This window comes from Euleptes europaea, chromosome 18 (assembly GCF_029931775.1).
Source record: "Euleptes europaea isolate rEulEur1 chromosome 18, rEulEur1.hap1, whole genome shotgun sequence".
In the NCBI taxonomy this organism is placed as follows: Eukaryota; Metazoa; Chordata; class Lepidosauria; order Squamata; family Sphaerodactylidae; genus Euleptes; species Euleptes europaea.
Genome location: NC_079329.1, coordinates 40,116,801 through 40,136,352, shown reverse-complemented (window position 1 = coordinate 40,136,352; position 19,552 = coordinate 40,116,801). Strand labels below are relative to the sequence as shown.

At 48.2% G+C, this 19,552-nt stretch overlaps 1 protein-coding gene across 1 annotated transcript; it reads left to right on the top strand.

The window, feature by feature from the left end:
• Positions 1–416: 416 nt before the first annotated feature.
• Positions 417–12,991, top strand: LOC130490922 (retina-specific copper amine oxidase-like). The gene is made up of 3 exons (XM_056864724.1): positions 417–1,986; positions 7,723–7,774; positions 12,859–12,991. The coding sequence occupies exons 1-3, from the start codon at positions 417–419 to the stop codon at positions 12,989–12,991; spliced, it is 1,755 nt and encodes a 584-aa protein (XP_056720702.1).
• The last annotated feature ends 6,561 nt before the right edge of the window (positions 12,992–19,552 follow it).

Below are 19,552 nucleotides of genomic sequence, written 5' to 3'. Positions count from 1 at the left end.
TGACAGTGGGAAGGGGAGCATTTTTGCACTGCTCAACACGTTTTGAACTTACCAGGATCAGGTAGCTGTGACCACCTGTGCATTGTCAATAATCTGCACCATCCGTGTTTTCCCCTCCTGGCTTTGCAGGCAGCCTCAGGAAGCTGGCTGGACTGAACAAACAGCAAGGAGTGAGAGGTGTGCCTTCTGTGGTCATTAGTTGCTGCAGCCCTGGGTTGCTTCTGCCAAAGGGCCGATGTCTGTTGGTGAGGCGGGAAGAGCAGGGAGCCCTTTTTGCCTTTGCTGACCCCCTGCAAGCCCCTGGACTCCTCCCTCCTCCTCCTGCCCTGTCTTTAATCCAGTTGGTCATAGCTCAGGGAAGCTGTCTGGGGCTGGAACGCCTCTGCTCAGCTTTTTGGTACTCCTCTGCTGCAGACATGAATCTGAAAACTGTCCTCCTCTGGCTGCTTTTGGTCTTGGTTGCTGTTTTGGCCTTAGTTTGCATCTTATTGCTTCCAAGTAACAAACACACGAGGTGTGATGACCAGATGCAAGGCTCCCTGGAGCATCCACACAGTGACCAGAGTTGGATTTTTGCCGATCTGACACAAGAGGAGATGAACCAGGTGATGCTGTACTTGAAGTCCAACCTCGGGGTACGTTTGGAAGATGCTTCTCATGCCAGCCCTTCTGATAACTGCATTTATTCCATTGACTTGCAGCTGCCACCCAAAGCGGAGTCTCTCTTGTTCTTGGATCATGGTGGAAGCCGTCCCCTTCGGCAGGCACTGGTTGTGGTATATTTTGGAAACCAGCCAGATCCAAATGTCACAGAGTATGTGGTGAGCCCACTCCCAGAGCCCACGTATCACCAGGATGTGACTCGTCAGAAGTATGGAGGGCACATCCCCTATTATCGCAGGCCCCTGCTAGATGCTGAATACAAGCAGATGACCATTGTTCTGCACAATGTGGTGTTCCCCACAGCCCCGAACTTCATGCAGGAAGTTTTGAACTATGATGGGAACAATCTAGCAGCAATGATCACAACCCCTCATGGACTGAAATCCGGGGACCGTGCCACTTGGCTGGTCCTCTTCCAGAATGTAACTGGCTACTTTTTACATCCGGTAGGGCTGGAGGTGCTATTAGATCACAGCAGCCTGTATATCTATGAATGGACAGTGAAGGAAGTGTTCTATAATGGCCACTACTACAGGGACATGGCACAGCTGGAGAGAGAGTTCATGAAGGGGCACGCTCCTGTGGAAATGATCAAGAGGGTCCCGGTTGATGGGGTTTTTTCCTCTCTGAAGCCCAGAGTGCAGCCAGCAGGATCAGGTCCTTTTTATTATGAGCCTTCTGGGCCACGTTACAGTGTGCGAAATAACCAAGTTGTCTCTTCGGCATGGAGCTTTGCCTACAGGATGGACATCAGCAGGGGGCTGCGTCTGTTTGATATCCGATTCCGGGGCCACAGGATTGTGTACGAGCTCAGCGTGCAGGATGCCATGTCGATCTACGGCTCCAATAGCCCTGGTGGGATGTCAACTCGGTACATGGATGGGAGCTTTGGGATTGGAAGGCTCACACACTCCCTTGTCCAAGGCATCGACTGCCCTTATTCTGCTACTTACCTTGATGTCTACTCTCTAGCTCAAGCACAAAAGCCCACTGTTACCCGAGATGCCCTCTGTGTTTTTGAGCAGGCCATGGGGACACCACTTCGACGTCATTACTCCAGGCGCCAGCTGCTCTACTATGGGGGTCTACCTGCCACTGCATTGATTTTGCGCTCTGTGGCTACCATGGGCAACTACGACTACATCTGGGATTTTGTGTTCCATCCAAATGGTGCCATTGAAAGCAAAGTCCAAGCCACAGGTTATATAAGCTCATCTTTCCTCTATGGTGATGGGCTGGACTACGGCAACAGGGTTGGGGACCGCACCCTGGGAACTATCCACACCCATTCTATTGGCTACAAGGTAGACTTGGATGTTGGTGGTAAGTGCCTGCATAGTCCTTCTCATATGGTGCAGGTAGATTTGAAATCTGTTGGGGTCGATGCTTCCTCTTTTGTAAAGCCTTGCTTTGTGCAACTTTGGTCTTGGACAGAGGGGTGATCTAAAGGGTTTGTGTAGGAAGAAGGTGCATACCTGGCACCTGGAGATCTCCCAGAATTACAGCTGATCTTGAAACAACAGAGATCGTTCTCCTGGAGAAACAGCTACTTTGGAGGGTGAAGTCTGTGACCTTTACACTCTGCTGAGCTCCTTCCCCTCCCCAAACCCAGCCACCTCCAAGCTCCACCCCCCAAATTTCCAGGAATTTCCCAACTCCGAGCTGGCAACCCTATGCTATGCAAAGCAATACAAGGACAGGAACGATCTATCACTGGAAATGTTACATTTCTGAAACTTTAGAAGCCATGGAAAATAATGTTTGTTTTTAAAGAAAAAACAAATTCTGAGAAAAATAGAAATTTATGCAATACTTACATTCCCAGCAAACCTAAACTTATTTTGCTTCTTTAAAACAGTTCACATATAACATTGTATTAATTGGTATATTTATGGAATTTAAAAGCATAAATGCCTTAGTTTTTACAAGTGAATAGAAAATAACCCAGTATTTCATTAATTCCAAAGGGGAAAAAGACCCATAGGAGTTATTTTCCCCAGTGCTTCTCAAGTTTCCCATCAGGAAAAATTGCGGAGAAAGTCTTAGAGAAAAACAGGGTTTCTCCCCCCCCCCCCCCGACAGTTTCTATTGTTTTCCCCAGGCCTCTCTACCAGCCCCTTGGCCCTTTCTCCCTCCCTCCCTTGTAGTAACGTGGTTGCCTGTCAGAAGGGACACATCCAATAGTCCTTCCAATGGCTTGGATCCTATGATCCTTCAGCAGAAGGCACAAACGGTCACCAGTCTTCCCAGTTTTCTCTGCCTCCCTGCAGTCCTTTCCAGCCCCAGGAAAGTTGATTCATGGGGTCCAGGATCCATGTCAAGTCACAGCCATGGGAGTTGAGAAGCTGCGATGGGGGTGGGGAAGACAGCGCAATTGCCCCCTCTGGTCTCTTCTGACAGGAGGGCTCCGCTGATGGAAAGAGAGATGCTCTCACCTCTTCCACACCTGCTCTGCTGCCTCCCAGCAAGTATCGCTGCTGCTCCAGGGGCCAGAAAGGAGCGTGAGGTGAGGGGAAAGCCAGGGGAAGAGCTGCGATAATTGCGAAGGACCCAATTCTGTGTGTGTGTGTGTGTGTGTGTGTGTGTGGAGGGAGGGGGTTGGCAAGGACACAGGGATGGAGAGAATGGAATGAGACTGTGGTCCACGGCAATGATTATTGTCACTATCCTCTGCTTTTACTACAGCGTCTTTACCTCCTCATGATCCACTTTCTGTATCGTTTACTTTTGCCTTTGAGTTTGATGTTCACAACATTGTAATTCTGTAATCCTAGTGCTGTTGCAGTGTTCACTGGTTGTCTGACGCTGTCTGATTATATCCTGTAATCGTCCTTGAGTCTAGAAATGTAAAATTTGTAGAAATTTTGAAGCCATGGGGGGAGGAGAACCTCCCCCCTTTTTTTCTGGGGAAAAACCTGGAAGTTTGTAGGGGAAATTAAAATGTACGCAGTACTTACTGTCCTATCAAGCCTAAACTAATTTAACAACATAAATTGCATCATTTCTGACTTATTTAGCATATAAAATCACAATATTTCACAAATTTATGGCCTTTGTTTTGTTATGGCCTTTGTTATGAATGCCTTTGTTTTGTACCAGCAAATTGTGTATCTCTTCAGTACTTGAGAGAAAACTGCATGCAAGCTGATGCACTCTATGCTATCTTAGCACATTTATCTTAATTTAGGTTGGATTCAGTGATTCATGAGTGCAAGGATCACAGATATTTCCCCCATTCATCTTACACCAAAAGAAAACAGCCAATATTGTAATGCCCATATGTAGAACTATAGTGTGGCCTCGTTTGGTATACTGTGTGCAGTTCTGGTTGCCAAATCTCAAAAGGATATTGACGCACTGGAAAAGGTGCAAAGGAAGGAAACTAAGATGATTAAGGGATTGGAATGTCTGGAGAGTCTGGAACTTCTTGGTCCAGAAAAAAACTGGCTAAACGGAGACATAAGCCTTTTTTTAAAATAAATTTTTATAAATTTTTTATAATATAAAACAAAAGAAACAATAAAAAATACAAAAATAAAAATAACAAAAATACAAAATGCAAGAGTACATACAATTATTTTAAATATTTTGAATATTTGTTACAGTAAAATTACAGTAATTTAAAGCCTTTTATGCACAGGTTGTTTCTGTTGGATATGCTGCTTTCTCGATGCACAGTATTTGCAGTTGTATTCTCAAATCACTCTGCACAGGGGTCTGAAACTGACGAACACTGGCTGTGAGACTGACCAAATAAGCAGCCTCATAGGTTGTTTGTGATTATTTCAGCATTCTCGCTAGCCACAAAAACAAACAAACAAACCCTGAGGTCTGAAATTAACCAACACTAGTGATGTGAGAATTTTTTTTCTGCTTCTCCCCTGACTCGGTTCTTTTTATAATTGGAAATTCTCTGGGTGCTTTACTCACCAGAAGCAAGAGCCAGAGGATGTGATAGGAAAGACAGACCTTTTGCACAGATACTCTTTAAACAATACACCATGACATATAACAGTGAACCATCCAGTTTATTATTATTGTAAGTTTATTAAACTTACAAGAGAAATATAAGGCAAAGAAAGAAGCACATACTTGACTGAATATGTAAGACAGAAATTAACATACCCACACATGCAAGTTGACGTACAGACAAACAGTTACAGAGGCCTCTGGGTCACTTCCAGAGAGAGAGACAGAGATGGCAACCATTCAATGGGTCTGTGGTCTCTCCGACGGAAGGACGACGGCCTGGCATCTTGGAGGCTCTTTTATAGGCTAAACTGTGAGAGAAAGAGTTTTACAACAGCTCCCTGGAGGCGCGCGGGGGGACTTCAAACAGATATGTGCCTCCCGGCCGGGAGGCACAGATCTATTTAAAGCCCCCCCCCAGCCCTGCTGGGACTCCCAGCAGAGCTGGCGGGGGGCTGGGAAGACCCTCTGCGCTGTCTGCGCAGACAGCGCAGAGGGTTTCCAGACCCCCCCAGCCCTGCCGGACTCCCGGGGCTTGCCAGCCCCCCGCCAGCCCCCCGCCAGCCCCACCAGGTCTCCCGGGGCTTGCCAGCCCCCCGCCAGCCCCCGCCAGCCCCCACCAGCCCCCCAGGGCAGATTTTTGCATGAGTTAAGAGTGACTGTTTACCTTAGCTTTCTTCTTGAATATAGTTTCAGTTCTCTAAATCTTTGTCCACTACTTATACAAAACCTTTTGGATTTTTAACCCCTCTCCCATAGCTGTTGTGGCTCTTTGAGAATTACAATTAATTTGGGATGTATTTGCATTTTTATTCCTTGCTAAAATTTGATTGTTGTGAGTCTTGTGTGATTCAATCTGTGTTGTATGTCTTAGGCTCCAAGTGGAGGAGGAGGGCATGGTGATTTGGGGAGAGGATGGACTTCAATTTGGTTTAATGCCATAGAGTCCACCTTCCAAAGTGGCCATTTTCTCCAGGTGAACTGATCTCTGTCGCCTGGAGGTCAGCTGTAATCCCAGGAGAGCTCCAGCTACCACCTGGAGGTTGGCAACCCTATGTGGGAGCCACTGTTTGAATGTCAATAGCAGCTTTGCCTTCTACCTGCTTTGTCATGGGTGGGGTTGCCAGCTCTGGGTTGGGAAATACCTGGAGATTTTGGAGGTGGAGCCTGGGGAGGGTGGGGTTTGGGGTGGGAGGGACCTCAGCAGGATAAAATGTCATAGAGTCCACTCTCCAAAGCAGCCATTTTCTCCAGGGGAATGGATCTCGTATTACCTGGCGATCAGTTGTAATAGCAGATCTCCAGCTGCAACCTGGAGGTTGGCAACCCTACTCATAGGGTTCCATTAACTAGCAGTGAAGAGGCAAAGAGGGAATAGGCAGAGGTGGAATTGCCATTTTTCCTTGTAATTGAAAATTATGTATAACTTAAAAGTTACATCTAGTCACAAAATAAGCAAGTACAACCTAACTCAAAGAATTTTAAAAACAGGATCTGGAACATGATAAGGGATATACTTACTTTCTGAAAGTTGATTAATAAAAATCAGTTCCAACGAAACTGTTAAATCTGCTCCCCCTTTTCTAATATACCGTATATATTTAGCATTTTTAAAATTTGTGCTACTGACCCACAATTGCGTGTCCCTTCTTTCTGACCCAGAACTACATTTAGGTTCCAGTGTCTAGCCAAGGATGTTCCTCTTGCTTCTAATGTGCTCTTCCAATTTCTCCTTTTTCTGCTGACCTCCACCTCTTTCTCCTTCCCCCACCCCAGCTCAGAGGAAAGCATGATGTTGTTCTATGTTGACAGGAATCGAACTGGCAAATTTTGTCAGAATAAATTGCCCCTGTCCTTCAGGTGAACAAACACTGGAGCAGAGCTGAAGCTCCCTCTGCAGTTCATTTCCCAAATGCTCTCAGTTCCCAGCCCATGAAATCTTGAACATCAACAACAGCAACAAAAGGTTTTCAGACTGGGAACTAGCAAGAAGAACTCAGGAAGATGTTCAAGGAGCAGCGCAGACCCCACAAGCCTGATGTGCTCCCCCTGCTTCCAACCCCTCTTTCACTGACCCATGGACCTTTCAGAAAGGCAGGGTTAATACCACAGACTGTTACTGCCCTGGGGAGTCTCCAGATGTCTTTTTGATAAACCAGCTGCTCTGACCAGGAATAGAGTCCTGCCTTTGTTCCCTGTGAACTCTGTTCCTTCTTCCTTTGGCCTCCTCTCACATTTCCTGGAGTAGCATACCTCACAGCTGCTGAGGTTTGTGGTTCCTTCTTTGCAACGATGAATCTGAAAATCCTCCTCATCCTTTTCATGATGGCTCTGGCCCCACTGTTTTTCTCTTAGTGTCTGTTTGGATGACTTGGAAGGAGAAAGTGACCCTCTGTGATGTTGAGCCACACTGAGAAAGTCGGCATATAAAAACCAACTCTCTTCCTCCTCCTCTGAACTGCAACTGAACTGGAATGTTTAAGAAGAAAATTGTGTGTTAAGGAAGACCTGGATTCCTGAACTTTGTTTTTGTTTTGTTAGCTGTACAATTTGTGTACTTTGGAGCTAGATCCGCCTGGACTCTGATGCTGAAGAAGTGGTGTTGGTTGCTGTAGACATGGGTCACCTTGTGGGGGGCCAGGAGGGCAATATGTGTGCAGTCAACAGTGCCCATGATATTGGAGAAACCTGTGAATGACACAAAGCCGGCACAGTTGAGATGCCGCTCCTCAGTGGGGAACCACACATGGGCTCGGATGTTGGCCACCATGGTGTCTAAGAATGCATAGTGGCAGCAGCATGCTGATGACTAGACCACCTCCAGGACATCCACTATGATCCCCTGGAAGCTGCTGGCGGTGAGGTAGCACAGTGACAAGAGGGCCTTCTGGAGGATGGGGATGGCATGGGGCCCAGGCACCAGTCCATGGTGGGCAAGTCCCAACTCCTTTCAAATCCTCTGGATGGCTGCCCTGTCCAGTCGGAACCTGTCCAGGCAGTCGCTGTCCAAGAATTGGAGAATTGGAGGTGCTAGTCATCTCTCTGAACTGGCAGGCACAACACCATCTTCTCCACCACATTGCCACCCAGATGTACAGGGCCCGGAGGAGGTGAATGATGCGCGGTACCAAGACGCCAAGAGGTGCGACCATGGGGCATAGGGTGGCCATGTTGGCAAAGGAGACCTGCTCGCTGCCACCCAAGCCCCCTGATTGTCCCTTGGAGACATGACTGGGGGCCGAGACCTGAAGGCCCTCATGTGATTGCGGTGATGTTTCCCCCCTTCCATGGGCCTCCCCTGCTTTTGGCCTTGCGAACAGGCCGCAACCCTCACCACAGCTGGATGGCACCAAGGCTGCCAAGGGTGTGACCAGCCCACACATACCTCTGGGATGGTGAGTAATGGCGACACCATCCCAAACGTCCCAGTCTACCACTTGCTGACCAAATTGGAGCGATGTGGAGAAGGTCCTGCTGTCCATCCTGGTGGTGGACAATGCCTTTGTGGCCATGCCCCAGGCCCGGCACTGTGAGTTCTGGGAGGAGGTGGCCAGGTGGGTGACAGCCCTAGGGCTGTTGGCATTTTAGACTAGATAGTAAGCAGATTGTGGTGATCTAGGAGACAGCTAAATGACAGCTGAGATCACATGACAAAGTAATGACTCATCAAAGTAATGACTCATCACGCCAGCTCATCATGACTCTGCAGGAAAACTGGACAGAACAGGTTTTACTTAGGAGCTGGGCAGCTATCAGTGGATTGGCTGATAGACTGGGTCAGTATTGTATATAACTGTATGATACCTGTGCAAAGGTGTGGGGTGTATGGAGAAAGATACTGGCGAAGCACTTTGACTCACTGTATAATAAATAGCACTATTTTAAACTGTGCTGGACTCTGCTGTATTCACTTGGATTGGGTGGCTAACAAAACTAAAAACGCCATCAAGGGCATGCCATCAGCACAGGCACATCCTGCCTGGAATGGTAGAATGACTCAATCAGCCACGCCAAGAAGAGAGTGTGGCAGCTGATGGCCGAGGGGGCCAATTTTGAGCAGGCACTGGTGGATGGGCTGCCCAGGCCCTCATCCTCACCATCATTGTGCCTGGCTGAGGGGTCAAGGTTCTCCCTGGTGAGGTGCTTGCTAATCCCTGGGCCACCTTGATGGCTGTCCCCCTCGTTCACAGGCTCAGACTTCAGTGGGTCCCCCCCCCCCCTCGTGGACATATCGTCACAGGGAACTTTTTTGGAATCGGAATCCCTGTGCAGCATCGAGAGCCAGCAGCCCTCGCCAGGCAACATCCAACCCCTCAAAGTGAAGAGATGTGAAGGCCAGGAAATATTCTTTTTTTAAAACCCCGTTTTTCCTGAAGACTTTTTTCAGAAAAACTGGAACGTCTGCAAGAGTACTGAAATTAAATATTTCCCCCTTTAGAATGTGTGAAGCCCCCTTTGCTCATGTGGCCCAGATGCTCCCGCAAGATACCTGTCCCAGCAGCTGACAGGGCCCTGGGAGTGGGTCCGAGGAGGTCCCCAAGGAGGGGACCTCTCTAGGCAGCAGGGGCCATGTTGATAGTCCTGCAGTCCCTTGGCATCCCCTCTTCTCCTGAGAAGAGGGTCTCCCAATGCTCTGCAACCATCCACAGGGCCTGTCATCTGGTCGCCGCGGCCACTGTTAGGCCCCCCTCCCCATCCTCCTCCCCATGCATACTCTGGAGACATATATATCCCATGGCTAGTGGGTATACAGACGACTTCTGCCTTCTGGTGTCACCCGTCTTGGGGTACAGGATTGGATTGGCAGCCCTCACCGATGCCCCCACCTAACCATGGCTGCTCCCACGGCCAGTTAGCCTCTTGGGTGCCGGTCACCTGCCCTGGGGGTTGCCCCCACCTCCATGGCACCTCCATGGCAGCCTGGTACCCATCTCCCCCATGCCGGCGTCTGTCTCACAGGTTTTAAAAAATTACATTCACTATTTTATGGTGCTGGCCATGATGCAGCAGCCCTCTTAGGAGGCAGCTCAGCTGCGCTGTTGCTGCGCCATCCCTGGCCACCACGCAACTACCCCCCCCCGCCCCCCAGGATTGGACTGTCTGTATTTCTAATAGTATAACCAAATCAATAATTTTTCATATAACTGTAAAACTAATCTGAAAAATTGTTATTCTAAAAATGAAACCATCTGGCTGTAAATCTTAAGATTATACCAGCAAGAATGAGTCTTTATGTAAAATACCATGATTTAGATTTAGTCTTACTGACTAGTGATTTAAATTGTGATTTAAATCATGATTTAAATAGATTTGATTCAAATCAAATCCATCCTGTTTGTAATCCACTTTGCCAGCCTGTATCAGGGTAGATATTTTAAAACTGACTAATAAAAACAGTTTGGGATTCAGTACTGCTGAGTGGGTGAAATATTGAACGACACCAGAAACTGACTTCCCACGTACCCCTTCAGCCACGCACTAGCAAAATGTCTCCGTGGCTTCAGTCTGCAGGCCAGCCAGAGCGGCCCTCTGCCTCTCAGCAGGGAAGGCCAGAGGAGCGTGTTGTTTGCAGACCAGCTGTGCTCATTTCCTGTTGACAGTAACACTCTGAATCTAGGGGTTGCCGAGGGGTGCCTTATGGGGGTGCTCTCTGCAAATGCTTGAGTTGGAGGGATCTATTTGATCTGACTAAGAAAAGCCCTTCTCTACAACCAGAGATGAGAAGGCCGGGAAATATTCTTTTTTTTAAAATCCCGTTTTTCCCGAAGACTTTTTTTTAGAAAAACTGGAACGTCTGCAAGAGTTTTCCCCTTTAGAATGTGTGAAGTGAAGTGCTTCTTAAGGAAAGGTTTTTTAATTTGGGAATGTACAGCATGAACAAGTCTAATAACTTTTTTCCAATGAATAAAGTGGAAAATTTTGGGGAGTGCTGGTAAGAAAACTCATTTTGGAATGTTTTATCTTTTTGAGTGAGGAAAACTTTGTATTACACAGCATTTCACTTATTCCCAACATATAGCATGAAAAAGTGTGAAGACTTCCTTGATTTTTCCAGGGGGGAAATTAGGAAATTTGGGGGAGCACTGAGAAAAAAACTCTTGTTCTATAGACATACACGTTTTCAAGAATATTTTTTTGTATACATATATAATAATTTTGAGTTCGTACTGATTCTTCATGTTATAAACTTTAGCTTGATACTCAAACCTGTCAGCAGTCCTACTTACTGTGATCCTATGAGAGTTCCAAATAAAACACTTTCATTTGTTTACTACAGAATTTGTTTTCTACCTTCAACTTTTATTATTTCCTGCCTGTCAGACAGCAAAAATGGAAGGTACCTGTGCTATGGTGGCATAAGGTAGAATAGAATCAGAGAATCATAGAGTTGGAAGGGGCCATACAGGCCATCTAGTCTAACCCCCTGCTCAATGCAGGATCAGCCTGGAACATCCCTGACAAGTGCTTGCCCAGCCTCTGCTTAAAGACTGACAGTAGTTGATTCCACTGTCAAACAACTCTTACTGTAAAAAATGTTTTCCTAATATCCAGCCGGTATCTTTCCTCCCGCAATTTAAACCCATTATTGTGAGTCCTATACTCTGCTGCCAACAGGAACAGCTCCCTGCCCTCCTCTAAGTGACAGCTCTTCAAATACTTAAGGAGAGCAATCATGTCTCCTCTCAATGTCCTCTTCTCCAGACTAAACATTCCCAACTTCCTCAGCCTTTCCTCATAAGGCTTAGTCTCCAGGCCCCTGATCATCCTCGTCACTCTCTGCTGCATCCGCTCCATTCTGTTCATATCCTTTTTGAAGTGAGGCCTCCTGAACTGCACACAGTACTCCAATGCAGTGTACAGCGGAAGTATGATAACTTGCGATTTGGATGTTATGCCTCTGTTGATGCACCCTAAGATCGCATTAGCTTTTTTTGTTGCTGCATCACACTGGGTGCTCATATTTAACTTATGGTCCACTCGTACCCCAAGATCTTGTTTATACACACTGCTATCCAGAAGTGTATTCCCCCATCCAGTATGCATATCCCTCATTTCTGTTACCCAGATGTAGAACCGGCATTTATCCTTCTTGAACTGCATCTTGTTCACATCCGCCCACTTCTCTAGTGTGTTCAGATCTTATTGAATTCCAGCTCTGTCTTCTGGTGTGATCACTGCTTCTCCCAATTTGGTGTCATCTGCACATTTAATGAGTAGTCCCTCCACTCCCTCATCCAGATAATTTACAAAAATATTGAAAAGTACTGGGCCCAGAACCGAACCCTGTGGCACCCACTGGACACCTCTCTCCATTCAGATGAAATGCCATTGACAACTACTCTTTGAGTGCAGTTCTGCAACCAGTTCCCTATCCACCTAACTATCCTAGGGTCCAGTCCACAGTCCTCTAGATTACCCATCAGAACATCATGGGAAACCCTGTCAAAAACCTTACTGAAATCCAGGTAAACAACATCAGTGGCATTCCCTCAATCCAGTAAGCTTGTCACTCGATCAAAGAAGGAAACAAGGTTGGTCTGGCAGGACCTATCTCCTTATTGCTGGCTGGAGATAGGATATTATGTTTAGACAGTGCTGAGAAGCAATTTTTTTATTTTATGGTGCTTTTCATTTTTCTGTGCTGAGAGAGGATAAAGCAAGATAGCTATGGGATAAAAACGTTACTATCTACCCTTTGGAAATAATTTTTTTCTTTTAACGCATTTTAATTGGCTTATTTGATTTATTACTGTTCTCATCCTCCCTTGTGGACAATTAGTTAAACTGTTGTGAAGTGGTTCCTGATTTTATTCTGCAGCGTCACTTAAAGAGACTTGCTCTAAAGCATAATAAGTAAGTGGAAGGTGAATGAGTGATTTATAGTAAAAAAAAAACAGGAAGAAATGGAGGAAGAAACCCAACCTTGAAAAACCAAAAGCTGGGTACCTAAGGTTGGGTGGAAAAGATAAAATAAAAATTGGGAAATAGATTTTATTTTAAGGCGCTATAACAAGATTAAAAACATTAAAAATAATAAAACATGGCACAATGGCATCTTATAAGGTTGATAGACCTAAACCACACGCCAGATGCATTTCGGCCAGCAGGCCTTCATCAGTGGTCAAATAAAACCCATATAACGCATACACAAGTATTTACAAATATCTCAACATATGCAGACATAATCAGGTTCTAGTTAACTCTTTACTATCCATTTTACTACAGAATCCATATGGATACAGCCAAGGTTGAAGCCATGCTGTCGTGGCAAGCTCCGCAGAACCGTAAAGATGTCCAGCGGTTCCTGGGGTTCACCAATCATTACCGACAGTTCATTCCAGGGTTACTGTCCCCCTGACCCACTTAATCAGGCCAAAAGAACCCTTCCAGTGGTCACCAGCAGCTCAGCAGGCCTTCCAGACCCTAAAGCAAAGCTTTACCACCCATCCGGTTTTGGTGTACCCTGATCCGGACTTTCCTTTCATTGTGGAAGCAGATGCTTCCGATACCACATTGGGTGCTCTTTTAGGTCAGAAACACTCTCCCGATGGACCACTGCAGCCATGTGCACATCAATCAATAAACGGCTTTTGTTATTACTCATTAAGTTGCATAAGAACACAAGCCTTAGAGTGTAAGCACTTGTCCCAACGACAACCAAAAGCCACAACAGGAGACTGAGTAGTCCAAAAGAGTTGGTTTAATGGTATCACAGGCAAGCAGAGCTTAGAAGTCCAAAGACAGCAATGGGGCCAAATGGCATGCACTTGATAATATAAGAACATTGAAAAAAGCGTTCAGCAATACAGTCTCATGAGATTACTTCAAACAGTCCAGAGGCATCCCAGCTCCCACGGGCACTAGCTAGCTTCAAAGGGAGTAGGAATTCAGTTTAGGGAAAACAGTCCTTGAACAATCTGTGGAGGAAAGTCTGTGAGAAAACGAAACTATTTGAGACTCAGCGAGTAGGCCTGACATAGAGTTAGATTTAGTCCAGGGGGGCATCTATCTAGCTCAGTTTCTACAGAAAGGTATAAGGCAAGATTATATTTTGGCACCCTTTTTATTTAACATCTATATTTCCTATGTACAGAGTATGAATGAGAACATGATAATCCCTTTGCGGGGACCGGAAAGTGAAATTGTAACAAGAGATGAAGAGAGGGCAGAACTGCTCAATTCCTACTTTTCCTCAGTTTTTTCTTGCGAGGGAAGAGGTGCTCAACAGGGCATGAACAGAACACATGTTGAGGGAAGGGATTTGCAGCCGAGGATTGGCATTGGGGTAGTGCAAAAACACCTCAGGGCCAGATGAATTGCGTCCAAGGGTACTTAAAGAACTTGCAGATGTAATTTTGGAGCCTCTGTCCAGTATTTTTGAGAAGTCTTGGACAACAGGTGTGGTGCCAGAAGTTTGGAGGCAGGCAAATATTGTCCCCATCTGCAAGAAGGGGAACAAGGAGGATCCGGGTAACTACTGGGCCATCAGCTTGACATCTATATGGAATTAAAACAAGCTCTGGAAAAAGCCCATCGAAATTTATTAAAAGTAATGGATGTAAGATAAGAGGCCAAAGAGAATCCCTCCCAACTCTTTAGTAATCTATATGGTCTTGGAAGAAGGGTCCTCTGAATCTGCAATTTGATGTTTATAAATCATTGCCTAACCATATTTTTTACTCTGCTCAAGCCCATTTCTAGAAAGATGTCACACTTTTCATGCTGGAAAGTGTGAGATGAATTCATAATGAAAACAAATGTTTTATGTGCATCCTGGCAAAGTATGTATTGGTATACTGTAGTGTATGGCATGTGGTTGTGTTATCTATGTATCTATTGTGTTATCTATGTATGTATTGTAGTTTTAGTCTGTAACATTTAGTGTGAAAAATAAAAAAAATCAGAGATAGGGGTCTGTGACTTGTCTGCTTGATATGAAAGTTGAGATCGTTATGTGCTGTTTAGATAGACTAGTGGGGGGGGGGGTGAGTCAATAACCATGGTACACACTGTGGTACCACTGATACCGGGAAATGTAGTCATGTGGTCTTGGAAGAAAAAATTAGGTTACTAGGGAGAAGGGTAAAGGATAGGACCTCAAAGATTGTGTTCTCAGGATTGCTACCTGCTCCACATGCAGGGCCAGCTAGACAGGCAGAGATCAGGGGACTCATTGTGTGGATGATGGACAGCCCAATCCTAAGGGGGGTAGTTGTGCGAAGGACAGGGACACACAGCAACGGCACAGCTGAGCCGCCTTCTAAGCATTTTGCTGCATGATGGCCAGCTCCAGTATAGCAGCATAAAAAATAAAAATATCGGGAGCCAGACACCAGCACCTTCATGCCAGGGCAGTGTGGAGATGGCCAGAGCCAGCACAGGAGCTCGCAGAGAGTGAGACAGGTCGCTCAAGACCCTCTCTGCACGCATCTGCCCCTCAGCGACACCCTGCACCACTCCGAGCAAAGCCCCAAGGTTCCCAGTGGCTATCACCACGGTGGCCAAGTGAGACTCCACTGCCAATGAGACTCCACCACGAGGTGGACTCGAGCCACTCATGCCAGCTCCCCAGGCCCCAATGACAAAGAGGTGGGTCTGCCTAGCTCAGAAGGCTATATACTGAGGATTAGGATGGGTTGCTATCCCCCAGGTGGTGGCTGGAGATCTCCCTCTATCACATGTGATCTCCAGGTGATAGGGATCGGTTCCCTTGGAGACACTGGCCGCTTCAGAAGGTAGACTCCATGACATGATCCCCCATTGAAGTCCCTCCCCTCCCCAAGCCACACCCTCCTCAGGCTTCACCCCCCCCAATCCCCAGGTATTGGCCAGTCTGGAGCTGGCCACCCTCAAGTGAGGGTTTGGAATCCACAGGCAGCCGGATGCGCCTAATGTTGGCGGTGGCCATTGCGAGTCCCCTCCCCAACCAATCCACCCACCCGCCTGCCCACCCATCTACCCTCACAGAGCAGCACACACCTAATTATCAAAGCCAAGAATATGAGTGCCATGTCACTTGCTCTATAAGTCAGGCTTCAGCAAATTCACAGCGTTTCAGCAATAGACCTTCAATCCAGGCAGAGCAGTGATTCAAAGATTTATTTCAGAAGTCAGTGATTTCAGTAAGAGACACGCAAGGTTGGAATACATGACAGGGGGAGAGTGGATACATTTATAGGGCTGATACAATAGGGTTACAGGAACAAAGAGACAATGTAGTTGTTTCCTGCTGGTAACGACTTAAGTAAAACAGAAACAGAAACAATCATGAGCAATCAGTGGAGGAGATGGCCGAACCCTCGGCTTTGTGCGTGGGACCCGATATCAGATCGAAGATTGACACGGGCGGGTCCCCATACAATTGTAAATCTCTGGCCGGAGCTCGTGTGCAAAACAGGGGGGAATGAGTACACGGAGAATTCCATTTTGTTTGCGGGGAAACCATCTTGTTTGAGCACGGTGCTGTCAGAAGCCCTATCTGACATTCCGCCTCTCCAAAGACCCCCTCCCCAGGTTCCCAGGCTTGTCAGGACAATTCCGATGGAACTCGGTGATCAGAGAGGGAGCGTTCACGTTCTGCTGCAACCCACTCATTGTGACTCGAGTTCAAATGTTTCCAGTGTACCAGGTACTCCAGCAGACCCCTCCGCAGCCTGGAGTCCAGGACCCTAGAAATTTCAAAATGTTGTTCCCCCTGTACCTTGATAGGTGTTGCCTCTGGGGGTTCGGGGTGCCAATCAGGGACGGGAGAAAAGGGTTTCAGGAGGCTAACATGAAACACTGGGTGTACCCCCTGCAGAATCTTGGGGAGGTCCAGTTCAGCAGTGACCTCATTGATTACCCAGGATATGGTAAACGGACCCACGTATTTCTGGCAAAGCTTTCTACAAGGACGCAGAGACTTTAAGTTCTTGGTGGAAAGGTACACCTTTTCCCCGACCACAAGATCCCACTGAGGCGCTCTGTGTTTGTCAGCCTGCGCCTTGTACCGTTCCTTAGCCTGGTCCAGCTGTTTAACAAGTCCCGGCCAAGTATTTCTGACGGTGTTAGACCAAGCAGATACCTCCGGAGGGTCGCCTCCCGGTGGGAGGGGAACCACCCCAAAAGGATCGAATTCCATCCCATAGACAGTCTTAAAGGGACTCTGTCCAGTAGCAGAGTGCACAGAGTTATTATAGGCATACTCTGCCAGGGGTAACAGATCGACCCAATTATCCTGGTGATAATTGGTGAAGCAGCGCAAGTAGCATTCAACAACAGGATTCACCCTCTCCGTCTGCCCATCCGTCTGGGGGTGATAGGCTGACGATAAACCTTGTTGTACCCCAACAATTCCCAAAAACGCCTGCCAGAATTTAGACAGCCTCTGTCGCTCACGATCTTCCGGGGAAAACCGTGCAGACGGAAGATCTGTTGAACAAACAGGCGGGCCAACTTGTGGGCTGAGGGCAACCCCTCGCACGGAATAAGGTGGATCTGCTTAGAAAACAGGTCCGTGATCACCCAAAGCACGGTTTTCCCCTGGCTAGGGGGAAGATTGGTCACAAAGTCCATCCCAACCACCCACCAGGGGGCCTCTGGGGTCTCCAGGAGTTTCAGCAGTCCAGGGGGCTTTCCCATAAGACGTTTATTGGTAGCACACGTTGGACAGGACCTTACAAAATCATCGATGTCCTGGCGCATCCCTGACCACCAAAAGCACCGCCTTACCAGGTGTAGGGTTTTAATGAACCCAAAGTGAGCCCCCGTCTTGGAGCTGTGGCTCCATTCTAGCACCTCCCGGCGCAGCTTCTGGGGAACATAAGTCTTTCCTTCTGGGGTCCCAGTCTCTTCCACCCCCAGGGAGCCCTCCCCTCATTCCTTACGAAGAACCTCCTCCCACCTGGTCCTTGCGGCAGTGGGCAGATCTCCAGCGACTTCCTGGGAACAGGGGGAATCGTGAGTCTTCCTCTGCGGGAGGGCAGGAGGAGGTGGAGGACCCTCCGCCCGGGTCTGGGCCGGGTCAGGGCCCCCCGGGGGAGGGAGGCTTTGGGCGCTACCTCTTGCTGGAGGTCCGGTACAGACGGAGTGACGGCCGCCCGGGTCTGGGCCCGGGTCTGAACCCCTAGGGGACGGGTGGCACCGCTCGTGCCGCCTTGCAGAAGAACCGGAGCAGGTGAGGAGGGCGCTGCTCGGACTTGGGCCCAGGTCAGAATCCCTGCGCTTGCCCCCTCTGGGTCCACGCCCAGGTGTTCTGGGGTAAAAAGGGACCCAAGTGGCCGCTCGACTCTGCAGTCGTACTGCGGCATGCGGGAGAGACCATCCGCCAGGCAATTCTCCCTCCCGGGGACATGCTTAATGGTAAAGCGGAATCTAGAAAAGAAGTCAGCTGCTTGGCCGAGAGCCTCCTCTGCCCCAAGATGGCCTCGAGGTTCCGGTGGTCCATCCAAACCTCGAACGGCACCGTTGCCCCCTCTAAGAACTGGCACCAAACCATGAGGGCATGTTAGATAGCCATGGCCTCCTTCTCCTCAATCGGCCAGTTGAGCTCGGCCCCCGAGAACTTTTTGGAAAAGTAGGCGCAAGGTCTGAGCTTCCCCTGAGCGTCCTTCTGCAGAAGCGCTCCCCCCATTGCCTTGTCAGATGCGTCTACTTGCAGGACGAAAGGTTGAGAACAGTCGGGGTGAGCTAAAACGGGCTTAGACGTGAACCGGCTCTTAAGCAAGTCAAACGCTGCCTGGCAGCGGTCGTCCCACGCCACCTGGTAGTTAGCGGCCGTGGCCGCCTGAGCCCTCTCCTTGGTCTTAGGGAGGTCCAAAATCGGGAGGGCTATCTCAGCAAAATCCGTGATGAAGCCCCGATAGAAATTTGCGAATCCCAGAAATTGCTGGACTTGCTTACGGGTTCGGGGGGGGGGGGTCCCAGTCTCAGACCGCCTGGACCTTCTCGGGGTCCATGATTAACCCGTTGGGAGACACTACAAACCCAAGGAATGCAAGCTTGTCCTGATTAAAGGCACACTTGGACAGTTTGGCATATAGATGGCGCTCCCTCAGTCGGCGCAGTACCTCCCGCACCAACTTCCAGTGTTCCTCCGGATCCCGAGAATAGATTAAAATGTCATCCAAGTACACGATGACCCCCCGAAACAATAAATCATGTAAAATTTCGTGGATGAGTTGCATGAAGCAGGACAGAGCTCCAGACAACACGAACAGCATCACGTTAAACTCAAACAGACCAAAACAACATGAGAAGGCTGTCTTCGCCTCATCCCCCTCCTTAATCTGGACCCGGTAATAGGCTTCCGCCAGGTCCAGTTTTGAAAATACCCTGCCTTCCTGTAACTGACTGAGGAGGTCAGGGATGAGGGGGGATGGGATACGCATTCTTTTCAGTCACTGCATTGAGACCCCTGTAGTCTACGCACAACAGGAGGTCCAAAGTCCCCTTTTTCTTTACAAAAAAGCAGGGAGAGGAAAATGCAGCCTTGGACGGATGGATGAACCCCCTAGCCAGATTCTTGTCCAGAAACTCGTGCAACACAGTCTTTTCCAGGGGGCTCATGGGGTAAACCCGGGCCTTGGAGGGCTTCATGTCCGCAGTGAGCTCAATGGCACAGTCCGTAGTGCGGTGAGGGGGTAATAAGTCACAGTCCTTCCCCTCAAATACGTCCATAAAGTCCTGATACTCCGGGGGTAGTGTCACGGGGGTCGCTGTCATGGCAGTCACCCTCCCCCCATCGGGCATGTCCTCCCAGCAATGCCACCCGCATTGTGGAGACTCAAATACTATTTGACACTGCGTCCAGTCAATGCTGGGGTTGTGACCCGCCAGCCAGTTGCTTCCCAGAACCACTGGGTAAGTGATCCCAGGAGCAACGGTAAGGCTGATTTGCTCCCAGTGATCACCCACCCCCAACAATACTGGGTCAGAGCGC

Coding starts and splice junctions, on each gene's coding strand:
- LOC130490922 (XM_056864724.1), top strand. CDS start 417: ATGAATCTGAAAACTGTCCTCCTCTGGCTGCTTTTGGTCTTGGTTGCT. Junction 1,987..7,722: donor GGTAGACTTGGATGTTGGTG/GTAAGTGCCTGC, acceptor ATTGCCACCCAG/ATGTACAGGGCCCGGAGGAG. Junction 7,775..12,858: donor CGGTACCAAGACGCCAAGAG/GTGCGACCATGG, acceptor ATTTTACTACAG/AATCCATATGGATACAGCCA.